Here is a 24354-nt window from a genome sequence, read left to right as displayed (position 1 = left end):
GCGAGGGGCGGGGTAGGTTCTGCGCCGGAAGGGGCTCGAAGATCGTAAATAAGCCAGAAAAGGCAGGAGAAGCGTTGTCTCCATTTTGTTGGCATTTGCTGCTCCTGCGACGTTTTGGAGATGGGGGGCGTCTTGGGCCTGTGCTCGGTGGCGAGCTGGGTAAGGTGGTTCTGGGCAGCCTCGGGGGGCTAGCGTGGGACGCGGAAGGGAAAGGGATCCGGGTGGGCTGCGTGAGGACGGCTGGGAACGTGGCACCCCACCCAACCCGGAGTGCCTTGCGGCCCCATTTTCTCCTTATTTTCGCTGGTCACTCCGACTCAGTTTCGGGGCTCTGATTCCTGTAAGAGCCGACCGGGCGGCCGTGGGAGCCTGCCTGGAGATGGGACGATGACTCCCACGGGGAGAGCGTCGGGGCGGGCTGGGAGCCGCCCGCCCGCACCCTTTTCCAGGCTCCTTTTGTGGTTATCCGTGTCTGCGTAGCGCTAGGCCGTCTCTGCGGAGCTCTCAGGCCCTTTCCTTCCCCGGAGTGCTTCGTCTCTCCCGGTCATCACTTCCCCGCGACCCCAGACTGCAGCAGTGTCATCCCTGGAGGCATGTCGGTCTCTTTGTTCTGTCGCTCGGACTACGATTATTTGAGACAGCCTGGCTGTAGTATTACTGTAGTAATCGAGTTTTGAAATAAATAGTCCTGTCTTGCGACTGAGTCCTCGACCTTCATGGTATGAAGAGATTACAGTACTTCTCAAGAAATATATGTATCTGGGAAAGCTGGTCGGTTCTACAATATTAAATTAACTTGTGTCTTTTGACGTTTAATTGTATGTACTTTGCATTTTGATTAGATAGCGTTGTTAGAGTGAAACCATTTTTCCTTTTATTGGCGAGATTTCTTGATTGAGATGGCACAAATAAACTTTAGTTTAAAATAACCACACTCAAATAAAAGTAGACAAAACGTTGGCATTACAGTTAGTAGAGATATTTGTAATTTTGAGATATTCGGATTCAAATAATATTTCTTTAATACGTGAGTTGTAAATTCCACTTCTAACAATTGCTTGTCTGACTTTCCAGATGTCTTCATTATATACATTAGCCAACATTTTGATTATTTTACATCGCCGTTTTTTGTTTTTGTTTTCGAAAGTTCATGTTATGACTTGAATTATAAATGTTAAATATTTATAATAAACTAATAGGTGAACGTTGTTACTACAACCTAGGTTGTTCTCAGTTTGGTCAGGGATTCTTGGTATATTTTTATCTAAAAACAAAAATTAGAGGATCGACCTGTGTGCTGACTGTTTTATGCAAATATATAGGGTAATAAATAAAATGCATTACAAAATAATAAATGATTATTATTAGATTGTTTTCATTGTTTTTTGGGGGGAGGGGGAGATGTCCTATAATTTGATTCATCAAGTCAGATTTTGTTCGGTTTTCAAGGGGGCATGTTTGTATATAGGAAAGATTTAAAAGGCGGTGTACATGTTTTCCATTTCGCTCTCATCTCTAGATCAGTGATGAGCCAACCTTTTTTTTACCTCAAGGACAATCACAGTTTTTAAAAAGTTTTAAGATATTTCTTTATATGTGTTTTAAATCAGAAAGAATAGCTTTAGTGAACAATGTTGGGAAAATGATAGTTTCTGTATATGTTTTTAAAACTTAGCTCTCCACCTTTGTTGACTACAAAACTGAATTAATACTGTCTTTCCAAGGGAAATTGAAAAGATACTAACAAAGAGGCAGTTTTCTTATCTTCTAGTAATTAGATCTCTGGCAGATGGAGAGGCTAGGTGACCAAGGTTATTCATGGTTCTAGGTTATTGTGGCCTGTCTAGGAATTCATTGTATGGTATGCAATTCAGATCATCTTTTTCCCAGGTGCCTTTGACTCTTTATTCCTGAATTGTTCAATTGTTAGTACAGTTCTACAGCAATTGAAGGGGACTTTGCCTTGTAATGTACAAACCCATTTCTTCTAGTCTTAGCAGTCAGTATGCTCTTAGAGGTATTGACAAATTTAAATTTTATTCAAATTTATAAAAGTATTCACATTATTAAATTAGAGCAGTTAAGTCAGAATTAAATAAACTTTCATTCTTCATTTGCTTAAGTTTCTTTTAGCTAATATTTGTAAAAGTTTTTCTAAATAACAAAGCAACTAGAAATTTCTGAACTATGGGAAAAGTAAAAAAGAAAAATTACATGTAATGTGTAGAGATTAGAGTGTTAAATTTTTTATTTCATTTTTATTTCTTTTTCATTTCTTTATTTATTTGCTGTTAAAAGGCCTAGAATTAGATGATTCATAACCCTTGGTTCATGGATGGCTCTTTGGTGATTAATTTCCACCAATTCCTGCTGAGACTGTGATTGAAATTGAGTTGAATCTATAGATCAATTTTAAAAGAACTGACATCTTAATAGTATTGAGTCTTCCAATCAGTGAACCCAGTGTATTGTGCCTTTTATTTAGGGCTTTGACTTCTTTCATTAGTGTTTTCTAATTTTATCATTAGTGATCTAGTATATATTTTGTTTCATACCTAAGTGTTTCTTTCTGCTTGTTTAATTTTAGTTCCAGTTTTTTTGGTTTGGGGTTTTTTTGGTTTTGTTTTGTTGGGGTTTTTTTGCTAGTATGTGGCAATATGATTGGTAAGTGTACATTGACCTTATATCCTATGACCTTATTAAACTCACTTGTAGTTATAGTAGCATTTTGTAAATTCTTTGGGATTTTCTATGTAGACAATTAGGTATGAATGGAAACAGTTTTATTCTTTCTTTCAAATTTGTATACCTTTATACCTTTTCTTTCTTTTTCTTGCCTTGTTATATTGACTAGGACCTCCCAGTGTGACTTGAATACAACTGGTAAGAACAGATATCCTTGCCCTGTCTTAGACCTTAGGGGAAATTATTCAGACATTCACCATAAAGTTTGGATGGCAGCTATAGATTTTTTTAAATGCCCTTTATGCTATTCCTTGTTTGCAGAAATATATATCATATATTTTTTTGTCATGGGAATTGAATTTTGTCAAATGATTTTTCTGCATCTTAACAGTATATTACTGTGATGAATTGCATTGGTTGATTTTTAAATGCTTAATCAGCCTTGCCATCCCGTTCTAAATTCCACCTGATAACAGTGTTATTCTTTTTTTTTTATGTTCTTTTAAAAAGATTGTGTTTTTGAGTAATTTTAGGTTCACAAATATTGAAAAAGATACAGAGATTTTCCATATAGTCCTTGTCCCTATGTGTGCATGGCTGCCTTAATTATCAACATTCTCCTCCAGGGTAGTATGTTTGTTACAATTCACAGAACTTACATTGACACATCATGATCATTCAGTCTGTACTTTACATTAGGATTAGCTTTTGCCGTTGGCATTCTGTGGATTTGGACAAATGTATAATGACATGTATCCTCCATTATAGGAACATAAAAATAGATTTACTGCCCGAAAAGTCCTCCTTGCCTTGCCTAATCATCCCTCCACCCACTCCCAGTCCCTGATCTTTTTACTGTCTCCATGGTTTTGCCGTTTCCAGAATGTCATACAGTGGCAATCATATAATATGTAGCATTTTCATACTATTTTTTTTTTCATTTAGTAATATCCTTTTAATGGCTTGATAGTGCTTTTTTTTTTTGAAGCACTGATTAATATTTCATTGCCTGGATGTACTACATTTCATTTGTCCATTCACCCACTGGAGGACATCTCTGTTACATCCAGGTTTGGGCAGTTATGAATAAAGCTGCTATAAACAGGTATGGGAGGCTGGTTCAATAATCCAAAATCAATTAATGGATTCATCACATCAGCAAGCTTTAAAAAAATCACATCAGTTGATGCAGGAAATGCATTTGACAAAATTCAACACTTGTTCATGAGAAAAATTCCCAATAATCTAAGAATAGAGGGAACTTCTTCAAGTTTAAAGAATATCAAGAAAACACTTCTAGCTAAAATCATACTTGATGAGAAACTCAAAGCTGCTTTTTCTCACTAAAATTAGTTACAAGGCCAAGAGTGTTTCCTCTTACCTCTTCTTTGCAACATTGTTCTGGAAGTTCTAGCTAGTGCAATAAGATAAGGAAATGAAAAGTGTACAGGTGAACAGATGACATTATGCTCTATGTAGAAAATCCAAAAGAATCAAGATAGAAACTCCAGGAAATAGTAAGCAGTTATAGCAAAGTTGCAGTAAACAAGGTTAATACATAAAAGTAAATCACTTTCCTGTATACCAGCAATTTTAAAAGTGGAACTTTCAATATAAAACGCTATAGCTTTTACACCAGCATCCAGAAAACAAAATTCTTGTGTGTAAATCTAATAAAGTATATATAAGGTTGTTAAGAAGAATACTACAGAATTCTGTTGAGCCAAGCTTGAATGGACAGATATTTCCTGTTCATAGATTAATAAGATTTACTGTTGTTAAGATGGTCAGTTTCTCAAATATCTGTAGTTTCAATGCAGTCTCGATCAAAATCCCAGGAAGTTATTGTGTAGAAACTGACAGACTGATTCTAAAGTTTATATGGAAATATAAAAGACTCAGAATAGCCAACTCAATACTGAAGAACAAAGTTGTAGGATCAACACTACCCAGCAGCATGATTTAGTGTAAACCTATAGTAATAATTAAGGCAGTGCTGTATTGGCAAAAGAATAGACAAATAGATCAGTGGAACCCAGTAGAGAGCCCAGAAATAGATCCACCTAAATATAGTCAACTGATACTTGACAGTGTTGCAAATTTTACCTTGATAGGTGCTGGTTATATTTCTATTTTTAAAAAATACTCTTGCACTTTGAATTTTATCTTTTTGATGCTTGCTTTTAGATGTTGTTAAGTGAGACTGGAATAGCCTTTAGTTTTATGGCTGATTTTTTTTCTCTAGTACTGAGTAATAAATACCCTTATAAGTCTGCTCAATACCTCATGGATTACAGGGATTTTTCATTCTAGCAGGTGGGGATACCAACTCTTCACACTTCCTGCCCCTGTGGGTAATTTTTTCAAATGTATGCACCGCTCACTACTCTCTCTAAGACTCAAGTTGAAGCCTCTGCACATCTCCAGGGCTTATTTTATGTAATTTTTTCCTCTCTCGGATTCTGCCTAAAGAAACTGTCTTTACTTCCCTGAACTCTCAACCCTGATAGACGGCTGGTCTCAGCCTGCATCCTACTCCCTGCACTGTCTAAGCAGAAAGATGGGCCACTCATAGAGCTCATTTGTTTCCTTCCTTAGAAATTACTGCCTTGCATTGCCTGTTGTTAATTTTCTGAAAATCATTTTTCATTTATTGTTTTCCATTGATTAAGGCAGTAGGGTATAAGTCTAGACACTGTTAACGTTATCTTGGCCTGTGTTTATGTGCATTTACACTGGGTAAAGGTAGCTGGCCTCAGTTGTTCATTTATCCTGTTTTGCCCAATTATAGTAGTGATTTTAACTATTATCCCTACCACCAAGTCAGAAGAGGGAAAAGATAAGGATACTACCAATTCACTTCTTTTCCTCTGGAGTATTTGAGGATTCGTCAAGTTTTGTGAATTCCACCGGTATGATTTCTAAAGGGCAGGAGGGGGAGAGATGGACTTGTGATCATGAAAAGGTCATTCCTTTTTTATTTTTCCCGAGTTAAACATGGCTGCTGGTGATTTTCCCCCTTTTTTGTTTTAACTGATTTTATTCATTTTGCTTGGTACTGGGGCAGACACTTTTATGTTTGACTTTGCTCTACCCCAGGGGTCTCAAACTCAACTCAGCATGTGGGCCGCAGAGCGAGATCACAGCCATTCCGCGGGCTGCACTAGGTCTACAAAAGGCAACTGTTACGAAACACTTTTCTCACTGCAGTTGAAAACAAAAAAAAAAAATCAGTACAACAAGCACAATCGTACATGCAGTTTACTCGGTGTCACAAAACGACCAGAAACTGTAGTTCGCATCACAACTGCTGTTAACTAAGCTAATATCTAGCTAGGATGCTAGAGAAATGAAAAATACAAGTAGGCCCCTAGGCTTACTTAATTTTATCCAAAATATTTTGAACTTTGTGGATTAGTCTGTGGGCTGCACAAAATTGTTCGGCGGGCCGTGAGTTTGAGACCCCTGCTCTACCCTAACCCAGAAGTTACTAAGGTTTGTGTGTGTTGAAAGTGAGAGTAAGTGTATTAAATCTTGGGACAGTAAGGCAAGGACAGGCCCATGGAGACAGGATGAGGATGTGAGCCTGGGACGAGCCGCCACTTTGCTTTCCTGGGTGCCAGTCTCTTTGGGATGCTTAGAGCTTAGGATGGAAGAAGCAGAGTACATGCCTGAGGAAAGAGGCATGGGCATGCTCTCATGCATTTTACCACTAAGCTTTGTAAATTTACAGTGATCCCTGGGAATTATCTTAACTTCAGTTCATTTTCTTTTTTGAATGGATAGAATATAAATTTTCGCTGTATCATTTTTAACTACATTGATTTTTAATATTTTCTCAGATACCATGTTTGTGTGGCAGTGCCCCGTGTCTGCTGTGCCGATGCTGCCCTAGTGGAAACAACTCCACTGTAACTAGGTTGATCTATGCACTTTTCTTGCTTGTTGGAGTGTGTGTGGCTTGTGTAATGTTAATACCAGGAATGGAAGAACAACTGAATAAGGTTTGTCTTTTTTTTTTTTATTGATTAACTGAACCTATAGTGGATGCATGCATAGAACTGACTTTTTGTGCATTGGAAACAGAATAATGTACAAAGTAAGATAATACACAATCCCAATTTTAATAACTCATAATTTTTTAGGAAAGACAGACAGTATAGGCAGCTTGTTAAATTCTGTGATGGTGGTATAGAAAATGTGCTGTGGTAATCAGAGGAGGTAAGTATAGGCAGTTTTGGAATACTAATGAGAAAGGTTCTCTTGGTTTTAAGACATTTAAATATTTATATGCACAGAAAGGTAAAGTAAATGCTCTGTTAAGACAAACATTTGTCCAAGTTGCATTTAATGGGTAAACGTACCTGTTTCAACTTACATACAAATTCAACTTAAGAACAGACCTGTAGAACCTATCTCATTCATAACCCAGGGACTTCCTGTAATTCTAATGAACTAAATGTCAATCTCAGTGGGTCTTATGGAAAACGGCATTCTGAGAATGAGTAGAACTTCTGTATTCAGATTGAGAAGTAGGAAGTTAAATGAGGATAAAGAGCTATTTTGAGTGGACTACATGCTTTAGAAGATTGATCTGATAATTGGAAGTCAATTAAGTGTGGAGGTGGTTGCAGTGATGTAACATGAGGTGTATAGAGAACCTAAAATAGACTTTATTATAGAAATGCCTGGATCTGGATTTAAACATTGGCAGTGGTAGGATTATAACCAGGTTCTGGTCTCTTAGACAACTGGGAGGAAACGATTGCTGTTAACTGAAGGAAATAAAGGGTATTTTATTTTTAAAGTATTTTTCACGGAGTTGGATTGTAAAAAGAGGTGAGGAAGATACAGTTTATTATAGTTTGTAACATGTTGACTTTGGGGTACTGAACTGAGAATGAGAGAAAGGGAGAGAGGCAGGAAGTAGGAAACATGGGTGTGTAACATTGAAAAAGAAAGTTGGGTTGTCGAGAAAAGGAAACCTCTGAAGAAACAGTGAAAAAAGGAATAAGCAAGAGAATGTACTGAGCAGACCTTAGGGAGAGTACTGGACAATCAGTACATGACTGTGTCTTAAAAAAGCAGTTTCGGCCTGACCTGTGGTGGTGCAGTGGATAAAGCGTCGACCTGGAAATGCTGAGGTCGCCGGTTCGAAACCCTGGGCTTACCTGGTCAAGGCACATATGGGAGTTGATGCTTCCTGCTCCTCCTCCCCTTCTCTCTCTGTTTCTCTCCTCTCTCTCTCTCTCCTTTCTAAAATGAATAAATAAAAAAATTTTTAAAAAAAAGGCAGTTTCTTTAGGGTGGGAGGGCCAGAGGCGAGTGGGAAGGAGTGGGCTGGCCATGAGGCTGTGGGTCCAGTGAGCATAAACTGCCCATTTATCATGAAGTTTTCGTTATGAAGATGCTGGTCTTAGCTGGAAACTGAGTTAAGGAAAGGATTTTGTAGAATGGAGAGATTTGATCATTTGTATTTTGAGAGTAGTCAAAGATCGGAGATCTCATCTGTGTGGGGGGGAGAGAGAGGAAGAGGAAGAAGAAGGGGATCAAGAGAAGGGGATATAGAAATTAGCAGTCCTTCAAGGCAAGACGAATGAAAATAGAAAATTTGAGGTTGGGAGAGAGTATTTATGTTAGAGAACCCCCATTGTAAAGCATACAGTTGTCTATTTGGGGTTGGCTTTGGGGTGAGGAAAAATGGTGAAAGTTTGGGAAATTATGATTTTGAAAGTAACTAGCATTGTACATGGCACATCTGGATGCTCAGGTATTGTGTATAAGCAGAAAACATGCCATAAGATGTTCATTGGGTTTTGTCGTGAATCCAGTTGATCGTAGTAATAATGGTTTATTTAGGTGATGGCTGTTGCTTCTTGTCAGTAAATATTTCTCCTTCTCTGCTTTCTGAAGATTTGCGTTTCCTAGGGTGCTCGTGATATGTAGGGTCATGTCCCTGGCACTGGTCAGTGAGTTGTGAGTGGACATGGTACCTGTCAGCTTCTACTTCCTTATGCAAGAGCTCCTTTCTTTTCTGTCACAACCTGTACATCATTTGAGATGGTGGCTTCTAGTACTCAGGACCAATTATGTACAGGTATATGAGCAAGAAATACACCTTTGTTGTTTTGAGCTGATATTTGCAAGGTTTTACTATATCAGCTTAACCTGACTAATATAGATGGCTGAATTAACTTAATGATGGAAATTGGCCAGGTGGTTGCTGCTATAAAGGAGTGGATAATTAAGGGTGCTAGTGAGTGCATGTTGCAAGCAATTATGGGTAAGTACATATTGCATAAGGTTTAGACTGGATCGGAAAGATAGGGTTTAAGTGAGACCGGAAAGAGGCTTACTGACTTTGCAGGAACTAGCAAAAGGAAGTAGTGCCTTCATAGCTTAAATAGAAGTCTTAAGTTCTCATACATACCAATAATGTGTGTAGCTCTGAGGACTACTCCCATTTTATTTTCCTTAAAAATATTTTTTTGTAGTCTAATTCCATGTGACTTTCTGAAATGGTCATCAGCCTTTTTCAATTCTAAGTTAAAAAATAAAATCTGCCAGCAATTATGTTAATCTAAGTTTATTCATTATTAGAAATAACTCTAGGGTTTAAAAACAGACTTAGTTACTCTATAGTTCTTAAACTTTTTTGATTGTATTTTTCTCTTATATAGGTAATTCGGTATATCACAGAATGTAAGTTTTAAATAATTTAGAAAAAGTCTACAGGTCAAAATAAATATTCTCTTTAGGATTTGAATTGGAGTTTATCATGTGCTCATGTAAAGTGAAAAAAATAATTAAACTTTTGTCTATGAAAACGTTCCCGATTTACCTTGATTACACATTCAGTGTAAACTAAAAAGCAAACGTTAGTTTTCCAAATCTTTTCTTAAACTACTTGATTATACAGAATTTTTATTTTTACTTGAAAAGTTCTGGATCACAAATTCTTGTTTTGTGTTATATTAGATTCCTGGATTTTGTGAGAATGAAAAGGGTGTCGTCCCTTGTAATATTCTGGTTGGCTACAAAGCTGTATACCGGTTGTGCTTTGGCTTGGCTATGTTCTACCTTCTCCTGTCTCTGTTGATGATCAAAGTGAAGAGCAGCAGTGATCCTAGAGCTGTGGTGCACAATGGGTAAGTGTTTGGATGCAGTCATATGCTGCCTAACGATGGGGATACACTCTGAGGAGTGTGTTGTTAAGCAGTTTCACGAGCATTGTAGAGTGTTCATACATAAAGCAAGACAGGATAGCTCAGTACACAAGTAGGCTATTGTTCCTATGCCACAAATCTCTACAGCATGTTACTGTACTGAGACTGTAGGAAGTTGAAACACTGCTAAGTATTTGTGTATCTAAACATAGAAACAATACAGTAAAAATATGGTACAGAAGATAAAAAAGAAATGGTACACCTGTATAGAACACTTACCATGTCTGGAGCTTGCAGGACTGGAAGTTGCTCTGGGTGAGTCAGGGAGTGGGTATGAGTGCATGTGAAGGCCTTGGACAGTGCTGTTGACAGCCTTTATGAACACTGTACACGTAGGCTACATGGAATATACAAAACAACACGAGATTAAATCAAACACAAGAGAAGATAATGCAGTCAAGGCTGCTGCCAGCATAACAATACACTGATCTATGGGAACCTTTTTTTTTTCAATAAGTACAAAAGAGTACACTCTAAAGTATAATAAAATATATGGTATACCTTGAAATTAATATAATATTGTATGTCAACTGTAATTGAAAAATTTTAAAAAGCATATAGTATAGTAAAAACCAGGAACAGGGTTCTATTGGCATTGTCTATTTTTTGTGCTGTATATAATTGTATGTGTTGTACTTTTATACAGCCAACCGCATACTAGGTTTGTTTTCGCCAGCATCCCCACAAACACCTGAGTCATGTGTTGTATCACAACACAATGACAGCTACAGTGTTTTAAGTGATCGAAATTTTTTGGCTCCATTGTGATCTTAGAGGACCACTGTCTATGGGTGGTTTGTCTGCTGACCAAAATGTTATCATGTGGTGCATGATTGTAAACTTCAATGTGAGAGTCTGGGTAGCCTCTTCAAAGTAAATTTGAATCTGTCTTAATAAACATTAAAGTAAAATAAACAAAGTTTGTTGAATTATTTTGTTATTCATGAATGATAAGACATTCTCTTTTGTCTACTTAAGAATGTCAGATTTTGGAAATAGAAGTGTTAAATACAAGCCTTGGTCATCTATCTACCAGTATAATCTCTGATACATAATATTTTATATTTTCATCCTAAAGAGGGGATCTGCCACATCTGTGAATATAATGAGGAACTTACTCTTTTTCTTCTTAGCTTTTGGGCGACCAGTCTGACTACTTAAAACAACTCGGTTTCTTTGACATACAGTGCAGCCAGAATGAAAAACTTTATTCCTAAACAGTGTGCTTACTTTTCTAAATGTTTGTGAAATGTAGAAAAGAACAGCTTTTAGCAATAAGGTAGCTTTAAAAGGCTCTTAGCATAAGTAACTTTATTTAGCTTCTCCTCCATCTTGAACTCTAAGTTACCCCAGAACTTACTTTTTCTAAAATTCCCTACTCCTGGCCTTGAAGTTTGTTTTGCCAAATTGCAGATGTGTCAGGGGTGGTAAACCCTAGAATGTTTAGAAATCTTTTTGTTAGGGATAGAAAAAAATGTATCACTACTGTTATCATCTTCAAAACTTATGGTCTTCATGTTTAGAAATATTTTTCTTTAAATTGATCTTATTGATAAACATTGTAACAAGTCAGTAAGATTTAATGAGCTTGTTAGCGAGATTAATGACTTTTATTGCTTTTGTACTATGCTTTTCGGGGCTCCCCCTCCTCCCCATACCCCAGTCAGTATGTGATTTTGTCTTTAAAAGCTAACTTCAAACTGTTTGAGGCTGCATGATTTGACTGACTTAGGTCTCCATGCAGTCGCCAGCTTTGAATAAAGACTCCTTTAAATTTGTACTTTGGTTTGTATACTCTTGCTGGTTTCAGTACAACATTTTTAATTTTTTGAGGAAACTTGATACTGTTTTCTGTAGTGGCTGAACTAGTTGGCATTCCCACCAACAATGCACAGGGGTCCTGTTTTTATTATATTCTCCCAACACTCATTATTTCTTGTTTAGATGATGGCCATTCTAACAGGCATGAAATGATATATATATTTTTAATTATTAAGTTAAATTTATTATGTTAACATGGATTCAAGTGTCCCACTGAATATAACACCCCCACCCCTGTGTCCCCATTTACACCCCTTTTGCCCCCGCCCCCTAACTCCCTCCCCCTTCCCTCTGTGATTTGCTTTCCTGTTATCTGTATCTCTGTGTTGTGTATATATAATTTTACTAATCCCTCACCTTCTCTGATCCCATCTCGAATCCCCCTTCCCTCTGGTCCCTGTGACCCCACCTCTGCCTCTATTCCGTTCCTCAGTTCACTTTGTTTATTAGATTCCACATATGTGTGAGATCATATGATATTTGTCTTTCTCTGCCTGGCTTATTTCACTTAGCATAATAGTCTCCAGGTCCATCCATCTTATAATGGTTTTGATTTACATTTCCTTGACCATTAGTGATATGGAGTACCTTTTCATGTATCTTTTGGCTATTTGTATTTCTTTGGAAAAAAGTGCCTTTGTCCTTTTTTAAATCAGGTGGTTTGCTTAATGAGTTGTATGAGTTCCTTATGTATATTGGGTATTCACACCTTATCCAATATGTGCTTTGCAGTTATTTTCTCCTGTTCTGTAGGCTGCTTTTTCATTTCGTTGTTGTTTTGTAGGCTATGCAGAAACATTTTAGTTTGCTGAGTTCCACTTGTTTGATTTTACTTTAGTTGCTATGCTTTTGGTGTCTCATTCTAAGACTCATCGCCAAGACTAATGTCAAGGAGCTTTTCTAGTAATCTTTTACAGTGTCTGGTCTTAGGTTTAAGTCTTTACTCCATTTCTAGTTAATTTTTGTGAGTAGTAAGATAGGAGTCCAGTTTCATTTTTCTACATGTGACTGTCCAGTTTTCCCAAGATTGTCTGTTAAAGACCATATAGATAAGGGCTAAGTTCTAGGCACTGCTCTGTCCCATTGGTAGTCTAGTTTGGAACCACTAAGTGTGATACCTCCAGCGTTGTTTTCCTTCTCACTATTGCTTTGGCTATGTGGAGTCTTTTGTGGTCTTGTAAATACTTTAGGACTGTTTAATCCATTTTTGTGAAAAATACCATTGGAATTTTTATAGGGATTGCGTGAAATCTATAGATGACTTTGGATAGTATGGACATTTTAACAATATGAAGTCTTCAGAACCATGAATACCAGGTATCTTTACATTTTGTAGTTTTTATTATGCAGATCTTTCACTTTTTTGGCTGAATTTATTTCTGTGTATTTTATTGGTTCTGATGCTGTTGTGAATTAAGATAGTTTTTAAAATTATTTTCAGATATTTTGTTAGTGTATAGGAACTAACTGATTTTCATATGGTGATTTCATATACTGTAACTTTACTAAATTTGTTGATTAATTCCTAGATTTTGGTTGAGTCTTGAGGATTTTATGTTTATAAGATCGTATCATTTGCAGATAACAATTTTACTTTGTTCTTTTCCAATTTGGCTACCTTTCATTTCTTTGTTTTATTGCATTGCTGTGGCTAGGACTTCTGGTACTCTGTTGACTAATAGTGATGAGAGTGAGAACCCTTGTCTTGTTCCTGCTTGTGAGGAAAAGCTTTTGTTATTTCACCATTGAGATTGATGTTAGGAGTTTTGTGTATATGGCTTTTATTATGTTGAAATATATTCCTTTTATACCCAATTTGTTGAGTGTTTTTTATCATGAAAGGATGTTGTATTTGTGAATTTGCTTTCCTAACATTTTGTTGAGAATTTTTGCATATACATTCATCAGGGAAATTGGTCTCCAGTTTTCTTGAGGCCAGGGTGGTATGTAGGTGCTGACCTGGCTGGGCCTTGAATCGGCAAAGAGCTGGTTTTGGCCTCAGCAGCAAGGCTTCCTCTGTGCCAGTTGGGGCTTTTTGGAGCAGAATGGAGGCCAGGCCACGACCACCAGCAGGGAAGGAGGCCTATGGACCAGCTCACTCCATGCGGGGTGGATACAGCTACAGCAGCGATGGATGTCCTAGAGCAGTGGTAGTCATCCTGGTCCCTACTGCCCACTATTAGGTGTTCCAGCTTTCATGGTGGGTGGTAGTGGAGCAACCAGAGTATAAATTAAAAGATAGATTTAACTATGCTAAGTTGTTTTATAAAGATTTATTCTGCCAAACTTAGCAAAAATCCAACATAAAATACTTGGTAAGTAATTATTATTATATGCTTTAACTTGCTGTGACTCTGCTTTATAAATTTTATAAAGCAAAGTTACTTCTCTACTTTATAAATCACCATTACTGTGGAACTGGGGGCTGTTAGAAGATTTTACTACTAACAGAGATACAAAAGTGGGCGGTAGGTATAAAAAGGTTGACTACCCCTGTCCTAGAGGGAGAGAGCTTCGCACTGTCTCTTCTGCCTCTGATACAGAATTTGATGCTGTGGGTTGGATATTTAGAGGACATTATCATGGAGTTCCAGTTATTACAAATTTTAAGAACAAGTACTGTACTACCAGGAATTTGAAGACACAGAAGAGAATAAATTCACCTACACGCCTATTTTTAGCAAATATATTTTTTTGGTAGAAAGTGTATTGAAGACCAGCTGATGGAGCAGATTCCTGGATTTAACATGGTGGCCTTGACAAGAACTTCACAGCACCAAAAAGATGACGTGGCTGATGACATATCTGACATGCTACTGACTTTTACTGATTTTCTGACTTTTAGAGAAATGTTTCTGGACTACAGAGCAGCAGAAGAAGACTGGGGATTGGATTTAAGTGGTGATTTAATGGTGACTTCGTTGTGTAAATCACTCTTTTTGCTGGCTTCCCAGAGCAGTCTGTGGCACTAGGTCCCACCTCCAGGCAGTGAGATTGTTCTGGATAGCAGCAGCCCAGTAGACTGGGAGAGGCTTCAGCTCATGACAGAAGAGTACATCTTGGAAAGACTGGCTTGGTACTGCAGCTCTTCATTGACGTTAAGTATTGGTGGGTCAAAAAATCACCTGACCCTCCTGGGACCTGTTCCTTCTGAAAAACCTTGGGATAGTAACCCTAATATTCCTCCCCAAGTAGACAACTCGCTCAGGAGCTTTTGAGTCAGGCTTCTCTGGACCAAGCCCACATCCAGCATCCCCCCTCGGGGCCTTCCCAGATGTGTCAGCGCTCACCATTACCCAACCTCTTTGTCTCAGCAGGCTTTGCATGAGACTTTCATGCATTCAAAGCTTTTTACATGCATTCAAGTTTCCATCCTAAATCGGATTTTTGACTGTTTGGGACTGTTATCTGGGTGTTACTCAAGCCAGATGCCTGTCTGGAGATTTCTGGAGCTTGTTATCACAGCTATTCTTAGCTGGGAACCTGCTGGAAAAAAGATGTTCTTTTCCTAAAAGCTACACGTGAAAATCAATTTCTAGTCTTTCATTTGCAGTCCTTGTATCACTGTATCTTCTGTGCTGTTCCAGACGTAGTCCCATGGTTTCTAAAAATCTCTTTTAAGCATAAGAGATATCCTTTTCTTAGATTAAATGTTCGTGAGGTTTGCTCTAAAGCCCTCCTGTGTACATCAGTATGTTAGGTTTTCTGTTGGGGAAAAGGGCTGTGCAATTCTTCCTGTCAAAGTCTTCTACGAAGACAGTGTTCCACTGGTCTAGCTCAGCAGTTTGAGTACAGATAGCAAACAGTACTGTGGGTCACGTGACTGCTTTGATTTAGTACATTGGCTTAAGTAAAAATAAGATCTGTACTGACTTTTCACTTGACTGTTCTGGTTTTAAAGATGAGCAATAGACTGTATGTTTTCTGTGCTGGGAATGGTGCTTAGTACTTTCGTATTGTGAGTTTAAAAAATAAAAGAAACTCAAACCTATTTAGTTATACAGTGCACCTTACATTTTCACAAATTATTGCACTCACTATCTGAAATGAACCTGTGAAATGGAAGATACTCTCATTTTATTATAATGAATTGACAAAAATATCTTTCTTAAAATTGTTCTAAAACAGTTGACATAATGGTCTTCACTTCTCATTTTCAGGATATCGGTGGGGGAATAGAACAGTCACATAAAGTGTAGCTGTTCTTTAAGATGTTTTTATAAGATTTTATATATGAAATTATTGAATGAAAATGTATTATTAAAAAATATTTCCTGTTGTTTTAGATTCTGGTTCTTTAAATTTGCTGCAGCAATAGCAATTATTATTGGGGCTTTCTTCATTCCAGAAGGAACTTTTACAACTGGTAAGAAATCATTTTGTGTGCATGTGTATATGTGTGTGTGGTGTTGGTATTTTTTTAAAGAAACTGAAATAATTGCCTGGAACTATAACTTCGGCTTGTTTCTGTTTTGTTTTCTCCCAGTTGGCTAAACTCAAGCATTTGTATAAAATTTTATTTTCCTCTTTGTGTATTGTGATTGTGTAAATGAAATAATAGAAACTGAACCAGCTACTCATTTGTGTTCTGTTTTTTTTTTTTTTCTTTTCAGTGTGGTTTTATGTAGGCATGGCAGGTGCCTTTTGCTTCATCCTCATACAGCTAGTCTTACTTATTGATTTTGCCCATTCATGGAATGAATCATGGGTTGAAAAAATGGAAGAAGGAAATTCAAGATGTTGGTACGCAGGTAAGTTTTTGTTTACAGAATATCTGCAGGATAGTTGAATTTTGAAGCTGAGAATAGATGTATAAACTAGAGGAAAATCATGATTTTAGTGGGGTTAGTTTTCTAGTTAAGAGGTTTATATTTATTAGTAACACTAAGGGAATTCTTATAATATTGTAACCAGTGCTTATTAATAATGATGAACTTGAGTCATATGGTTATACTGTAAAACATGAAAATTCATATGTTTACACAGTAGGTAACAAAAATGAGGGAAGAGAGCCAGGTTTAAGTTTACATTCAATCCTTGTGAAAATAGTAGAGACTGATGAATTGGAGAGTATAAAGGCCTTACCTGAAGGGTATAGCTACTGCTCATTTCCATCCAGTAGTTGCCCTGTGGAAGTCTGAACCCACTGTTGTTTAATTTTTTAATTTTTTTTCAAGAGAAGCCAGAAATCTAGTTTTATGTGAAATGATCTGAGTTTTAACAAAAATATATTTTAAATCAGTGAAAGCTAGCCTGACATTTCTCTCACACAACTCATTTGTGGTATTTGATCTCAGTGGCTAAAATAAGGAGAGTTTGGTGTTCAAAGAAATAAGCTTTAGTCATTTGGAAAATTCACTTATGTAGAAATACCTCAGTCATTAATGCAAAGTCTAAGATAAGAGTTTTGGTTTTGTTCTCTACTGTGTACTCAGGGCCTGGAATTTTGAGGCACATATACAGGTATACTGAGCACACATTAACATAAAAACTAAAGCGCGTGTGTATTTTGAAATTTACATATAGAAGAAACTTAGTTTACCGTCTTAAGTAATGACTTACTCTTTCATAACAAAAATGTTTTAAAAAAAGTTTTTTTAAGATTTTAGTTGAAAAGTACTGTTTAATGGGCTTAGCATTGACAATAAAAATAATTTTGTTTCAGATGCCTTTATAGCTTAAACAATTATGGTTCTTAAAAAAATCTTAACATTTCCCCTCTAGTTATTTCTCTATATTTTGAAAATAATGGTTAGCATATGTGAATGTTTTGTAAACTCTAATATAGTTATTACTATTAATAACAATCATATTAGTATGTTCCTAACTTGGAAACGTATAATAGTGAGCTATTTGTAAAGATGATAAAATTCTTCTAAAATTAAGTTTAAAATTAATCTCTTCCCCTACATTTACAGCCTGCATAATGCTGACAATGTTAGTTGCTTAAATATATGAGTACATTATTTTTATAAGGCCTCTATGCCTAATTTGTTTGTGATAAAATCTAAATGTCCAATTATATTTCTTCACAGCTTTGTTATCAGCTACAGCTCTGAATTATCTGCTGTCTTTAGTTGCTATCGTCCTGTTCTTTGTTTACTATACTCATCCAGCCAGTTGTTCAGAAAATAAAGCATTCATCAGTGTCAACATGCTCCTCTGCCTTGGTGCTTCTGTAATGTCAATACTGCCAAAAATCCAAGTATGCTCTTTATATCATTAGTTTGCATGAAGCTTCTATTTTTCTAAGTTTTCCTAAGTCTTGAATGATGTTACAATATTTATCTCCATGTTATTTTCTGTAGGAATCACAGCCAAGATCTGGTTTGTTACAGTCTTCAGTAATTACAATCTACACAATGTATTTGACATGGTCTGCTATGACCAATGAACCAGGTATGTATTGTTTGCTTGGGTTTATTTTTTAATCAATCCTGCAACTTTTCTCCCTTTCAAAGATGATTATTTTGTGAAATTAAGCTATTTTAAAATAAAGACAAATACTATATGATGTCACTCATATGTGGAATATAAAAAACAAAAGAAAGAACAAGCTCATAGAGATAGACAATAGATTGGTAACTAGAGGCAGGGGATGTTAGAGGGAGGGCAAAATGGGTGAGGGAGGTCAACTGTATAGTGACAGAAGGCAGTCGTATTCCTAGAAGAATAAAGAGCATGTAAATAAGACTACTTGATGGATTGTTAGATATTTTTTAGTTTCTTTCAATAAAATTTTATGAAAGTCTATGAACATTATAAGAAATATGCCTAATTTGCATAGTGCTTGTGATAAATAAAAAGTGGTTTAAATGCTTGATTCAGTTGTAATATTATTTTTTCACTTAAGTTATTCTATTTGTGACTACCTTCCAAGTGAAAATAATTGAGCTTTGTAATGAATCTCTATATAGATCCATTACATTGCATTTTATGGGAATAGAAGCCAATATATCATTTGAGGTGGAACAAATTGGTTGAGGAATTTGCTATATTTTGAAAAGACAATGATCTTTTTTCCTTTAAAATAATTATAGAACATGTTACCTCAATCTCATAGAGTTTACAAACTGTAGGTGCTTTATCACTAGTTGGAAAAAAGGGTGGTTGTTTTTCTTGTGGGTTTTTGGTTTGTTTTTAGTATATTAGAGAAGGATTCATAATATTGTCTATATAAGTGGTTAGAAAAACTATTAGTAATTTGATTTTGAGATTATCCTTATCTGAATAGCTTTATGATGAGAATCATTTTCATTAAGATGGTGACTGACAGCCCTGGCCGGTTGGCTCAGCGGTAGAGCGTCGGCCTGGCGTGCGGGGGACCTGGGTTCAATTCCGGGCCAGGGCACATAGGAGACGCGCCCATTTGCTTCTCCACCCCCCCCCCCTTCCTCTCTGTCTCTCTCTTCCCCTCCCGCAGCCAAGGCTCCATTGGAGCAAAGATGGCCCGGGCACTGGGGATGGCTCCTTGGCCTCTGCCCCAGGCACTAGAGTGGCTCTGGTCGCAGCAGAGCGGCGCCCGGGAGGGGCAGAGCATCGCCCCTGGTGGGCGTGCTGGTAGATCCCGGTCGGGCTTATGCGGGAGTCTGTCTGACTGTCTCTCCCCATCTCCAGCTTCAGAAAAATACAGGGAAAAAAAAAAAAAAAGATGGTGACTGACATCTGACTTTGTTGGGGTAAAAAAACATATTTTGGAAACAACTGAGTATCAGCCCTACTTCTTTCTTAGAAGAGTTAAAAAGCTGAATAAGCATCAGGCCATTATAGGTTAGTTCTTTTCACATAGCATTTGCTACAATTTTGATAACTTGGTATTATGTGTAAGCTATCTTGCTTGAGAGACTGATAAACTTCATCAAGTCACTAATCACTATTGGTATGTCACAATATATAAGGTCTACCAGAAAGTTCTGTCCGTTTTTGGAATAAAACAAAATACAATTTTTTCTCACCGTCAATAAACTTTATTAAATAATATAATTGCCATTATTATTAATGATTTCTTGCCAGCGTGAGGGCAATTTGTATATCCCATTTTTGAAAAATGTTTTATCTTTTCATGCGAAAAATCGAACCAGTGCTTATTGAGATCTTCATTTTTTAATTTTTTGCCCTTCAAAAAATTTTGTAAGGACAAAAACAAGTGATAATCGGTTATTATTCCTTCACCAAACACTTTCAATAAATTTCTACATGCTTCTGTAGCATTTCTTCCTTGTTGAAATTCGTAAAAATTACAGTGGCATAAATGAACTTGATCAGTAGCCATGGGTACACTATCGCTTCACACACAAGACTAACGTGAAGCAACTTTTAGTTAATTTGCTACATCAGTATGTATACATTAAGTGATAAAAATAGAGAGGCACACATGCGCCAAATAAACAGGAGCTTACATGTAGAAACTTGTTGTGATGGAAACGGACAGAACTTTCTGGTAGACCTTATATATACGATATATAGTAAAAAGCCAATGCATTTTGGTTTAGAGCACTTGAATTTATTCCTAAATCAGCTACAGATTTATTATAGAGAGCTTAATAATATCTCAGCTCCTTCATGAGGTTGAAAATGAAATGAACTTTTTCAAGCACTTCTATAAAATTAGCAATATAAAATTTGAAAGTTTTCATTATTAATACAAATATAAGTTGTCTTAAAACATTTTGTTAAATTTGTGTCCTTTTCCAGGAATCTCTTTGAATTTGTAAGTGTATATGTAGTTACAAAGAACTAGTTAACACCTTGAAAAATAAAATTTTTACACTAACATTTTTGACTTTCATTTACATTCCAGAAACAAATTGCAACCCAAGTCTACTAAGCATAATTGGGTACAATACAACAAGAACTGTCTCAAAGGATGGGGAGTCTGTCCAGTGGTGGCATGCTCAAGGAATTATTGGACTAATCCTCTTTTTATTGTGTGTGTTTTATTCAAGGTAAGAAAAGTTATGGATTTTGTAACGAGAAGTCTAGATATAAATTTGTAAATCTTTTTTTTAATGCCCTTTCTCTTCTCTTTTCCTAAACTGTCCTTCATTCAGCATCCGTACTTCAAACAATAGTCAGGTTAATAAACTGACTCTAACAAGTGATGAATCAACATTAATAGAAGATGGTGGAGCCAGAAGTGATGGATCACTTGAGGATGGAGATGATGTTCACCGAGCTGTAGATAATGAAAGGGATGGTGTCACATACAGTTATTCCTTCTTTCACTTCATGCTTTTCCTGGCTTCCCTTTATATTATGATGACCCTTACCAACTGGTACAGGTACTTATATTTTATGAAAACTTTGCACGTGGAAATTCTGCTTTTTCTTAATTCCATTGCAAAACATGGTATGAAGTTACTTTAATCCTTCAGTGTATTTCAAAACTTATAGCTAAATGAATAGTGAGATCAGTGTGCGAAATGCAGACTTACATGCTTTTGCAATAACATTGAACTTTTCCAAATCTTGGTGAGATTTAAATAGAACTTTTCATGAAACTAATATTTATTATAGAAATACATGTTGATATATTTAGTCCAACAGTTTATTTTTCCTTATTTTTTAAATACTGTAACCAATTCCTGACAAAAGACACAACAAAACACCTCTTGTTTTGTTCAAATTTTGTCATTAAGGCTTTAAAATTGAAGTGTGAATACATTAATGTACATGTATCCTTAGAAGTCTTCAAAGCTAATTTATGGGGTAACCATATATATCTTTCTGATAAGAGTAAAGTAGCAATTTATATTATTTATATTTTGTTTTCAAAAATTCTAATTTAGTCCAAATGATTACTGAAAGATTTGAGATCCAGGTGAACTATATGTTTTGGACAGTTCTGTTTTTAGTAATTTTTGATGCATAAAACCTTTAACTCATAATAAGACTTTAAATACCAGCAAAAGTTATAAAAAATTACTCTGCCTCATTTCTTTGTGAGCAGCCTTTACTGCCGTTTATTATTGAAAAATAAGCATTTTAAAAAAAATTTCTGGGCCCTGGCCGGTTGGCTTAGTGGAGCATCAGCTTGGGGTATGGACCTCCTGGGTTCGATTCCTAGTCAGGGCACACAAGGGAAGTGACCATCTGCTTTTCTCCCTCTCTCAACCTCCTCCGTCTCCCCATTCTCTCCCACTTCCCTTGTAGCCAGTAGCTCCATTGGTTTGAGCATCAGCCATGGGCACTGAAGATAGCTTGGTTGGTCAGAGCCTGTCAGCCTCAGGTGCTAAAAATTGTTTGGCTGATTCACACATCAGTCCCAGACAGGGTTGTTGGGTGGATCCCAGTAGGGGTGCATACGGGGAGTCTGTCTTACTATCTCCCCTCCTTAAAAAAAATAAAAAAACTACAATGTAATATATTAAACTGTAAGAATCCACATAGTTCTCAGCATTTCACAGCTCTGGCTTGCAGGTGATGAGTAAATGTTAAGACTTCAGATCAAAAATATACTTGGTGTGTTTCATTGACACAAAGATCAGCTAAATTTGGGGTATATTTCCTTCCCAGTCTTAAATCTAAGACAGGAAGGGGTGTGGGTAGTTCCCCATATATGCGTTGAACAGATTATATTCTTTATACAGGATAGGACTGTTAACTATGTTACATCTTAGTTATCCAAGGTCACATTCCATTTCTCTGCTATCTCTTTACTACTAACCTAGAAATACACAAAAAATCTCTTGAGTATTGTGTAAAAGAAGCTACTTTAGAGGGAAGTCTATGTCTTTTACTCCTTTAAAGAATATTACTGATAGTTACCTTCACAACTAACTGCTCACAAAAATTAAGGGATCAGGGAATGTGCGAATACTCCAGTATTTTCAGCCTTTTGTGTAATGCATTTTCACCAATGAAATAAAAGTTGGTTTTGCATGTCATTTGTATCATCAAACAACTTTTTTTGACTTGCTTTTCTGATATTCTTAATAAAAAAAAAATCAAATGCTAATTTTTGTGAGCAGTGTATCTTACCAGAAACTGAATACAAAAACACTTCTGAAGTAATGAAGTAACTTGATAGCTGATATTCAACACTTCCCTCTTTGTTTTCTCTAAATTAAATTTCAGATATGAGCCTTCTCGTGAGATGAAGAGTCAGTGGACAGCTGTGTGGGTGAAAATCTCTTCCAGTTGGATTGGCATCATACTTTATGTTTGGACACTGGTGGCTCCACTTGTTCTTACAAATCGTGATTTTGACTGAACAGGACTTCTGGCATGAAAGTCCCAATTTTATCATTGCTTATTTGAAATTAACAGTATTCCCAATTTTTGTAAAGTTGTGTATATGTATGAGTGTGCTTCCCATGAAACTTCTGCAGTGTTCTGGCATGAATTAGATTTTACTGCTTGCCATTTTATTCATTATATTCTTGCCAAGTGCATTGATAGGTGTGTTAGAATGAATCACAAAGGTTTTATGAGTATGGTGATGTTAGGAAAAATGGGTATTGTTAGGTTTATCTCCTGCTCTGTATTTGTTAAAATAATAGTAAAAACAAACTACTTGAAAATTTGATTCTGGAATTGTGTTAGATCTTAAGCTGTCTTAGGAAATATAAAAGCAAGTGTATGACTGCCTTTGAAAACTTCATGCCTTGCCCTATGGGAGGGTGCAAAGGACATGGCTATTTAAAAATTATATATATAAGTCACTTAACAGTTATCTGAAAACTCTTGGTTTTCAGTTTTTCTCCTGATATACATAGGAAACTTACACAGGTAGGGAATGTTTGGTGGACAACTGTAGGTTTATGATAGAGATTGAGACAGAGCCTTCAGAGAAATTCAGATTGGTGGTGGGTACTAAATTGAATATTCAATTAGGTTATAATCTTCCTTGAGCAAGGATGGCCTTCCATACCAACATAGTCAGCTTTTTTTATTATAAACATGCAAAAGTATGGGTTCAACGAAGATGTTAGAAAATCACTTTAAAGGTTTGTTTTGAAAATCAAATGTGGTAAACTTGACAGCAAGAAACTGTAAAATCCTAGGCTTCAGTAGATACTTAAGAGACAAATCTAGTCCAGTCCTCCTGCTTTAAACATGAAGTAACTGGAGCACAGACTTAAACAGCTCAGGGAGCTAGTTAGTGGCAAAACTGAGAAGTCCTAAGTCTGCCAAAAATAGCTGACATTCTTTCTGGCATTCAAAACTAATTTCTATTCAAAATACATGCATAACAGACTTTACACCTGTGTAGTGGTAGATAATTTATGTGATGTGGATTCCTATTGTCCAGCTTGCCTTCTATGTGTAAACTGAGGCCATGAGAATGTTGGAATGCTATAGAATAAACTCCTGCTTATAGTACATTATACAGTGCAAAAGATGCTTAAAATGCTTTTGTATCTGCTGCCATTTAATTAAAATGTTATAATCTTAAAAATCAAGCATTGTAACATTATAGAAACTCAATTACTTGTGCATTAATCTTAAAATCTACATTTGCTTCTTTTAATTATATTTATTTAAGTGAAATGTAACTTCCTCAACTTTATTCTGTATTGATATTGTCCATAATAATCTGTATTGATCTGAGTGATTGTACTTTCTCTAAATAAATGAATTCAGAGAAAGTATGCAAGGTATTAATTCTTTGTCAACTCTA

At 36.3% G+C, this 24354-nt stretch overlaps 1 protein-coding gene and 1 pseudogene across 1 annotated transcript; both read left to right on the top strand.

Moving 5' to 3' along the window:
• Positions 1-24325, top strand: SERINC1 (serine incorporator 1). The gene is made up of 10 exons (XM_066248466.1): positions 1-159; positions 6528-6689; positions 9664-9833; positions 16019-16098; positions 16346-16483; positions 17768-17937; positions 18041-18131; positions 20533-20677; positions 20783-21013; positions 22809-24325. Exons 1-10 carry the CDS (start codon positions 121-123, stop codon positions 22942-22944), a joined length of 1362 nt encoding a protein of 453 aa, XP_066104563.1. The 5' UTR covers positions 1-120; the 3' UTR covers positions 22945-24325.
• Positions 10082-16011, top strand: LOC136316410 (ADP-ribosylation factor-like protein 2-binding protein pseudogene; annotated as a pseudogene).
• Positions 24326-24354: the final 29 nt, after the last annotated feature.

Source organism: Saccopteryx bilineata, chromosome 12 (assembly GCF_036850765.1).
Source record: "Saccopteryx bilineata isolate mSacBil1 chromosome 12, mSacBil1_pri_phased_curated, whole genome shotgun sequence".
Taxonomy (NCBI): domain Eukaryota; kingdom Metazoa; phylum Chordata; class Mammalia; order Chiroptera; family Emballonuridae; genus Saccopteryx; species Saccopteryx bilineata.
This window is presented reverse-complemented; position numbering and strand designations above follow the sequence as displayed.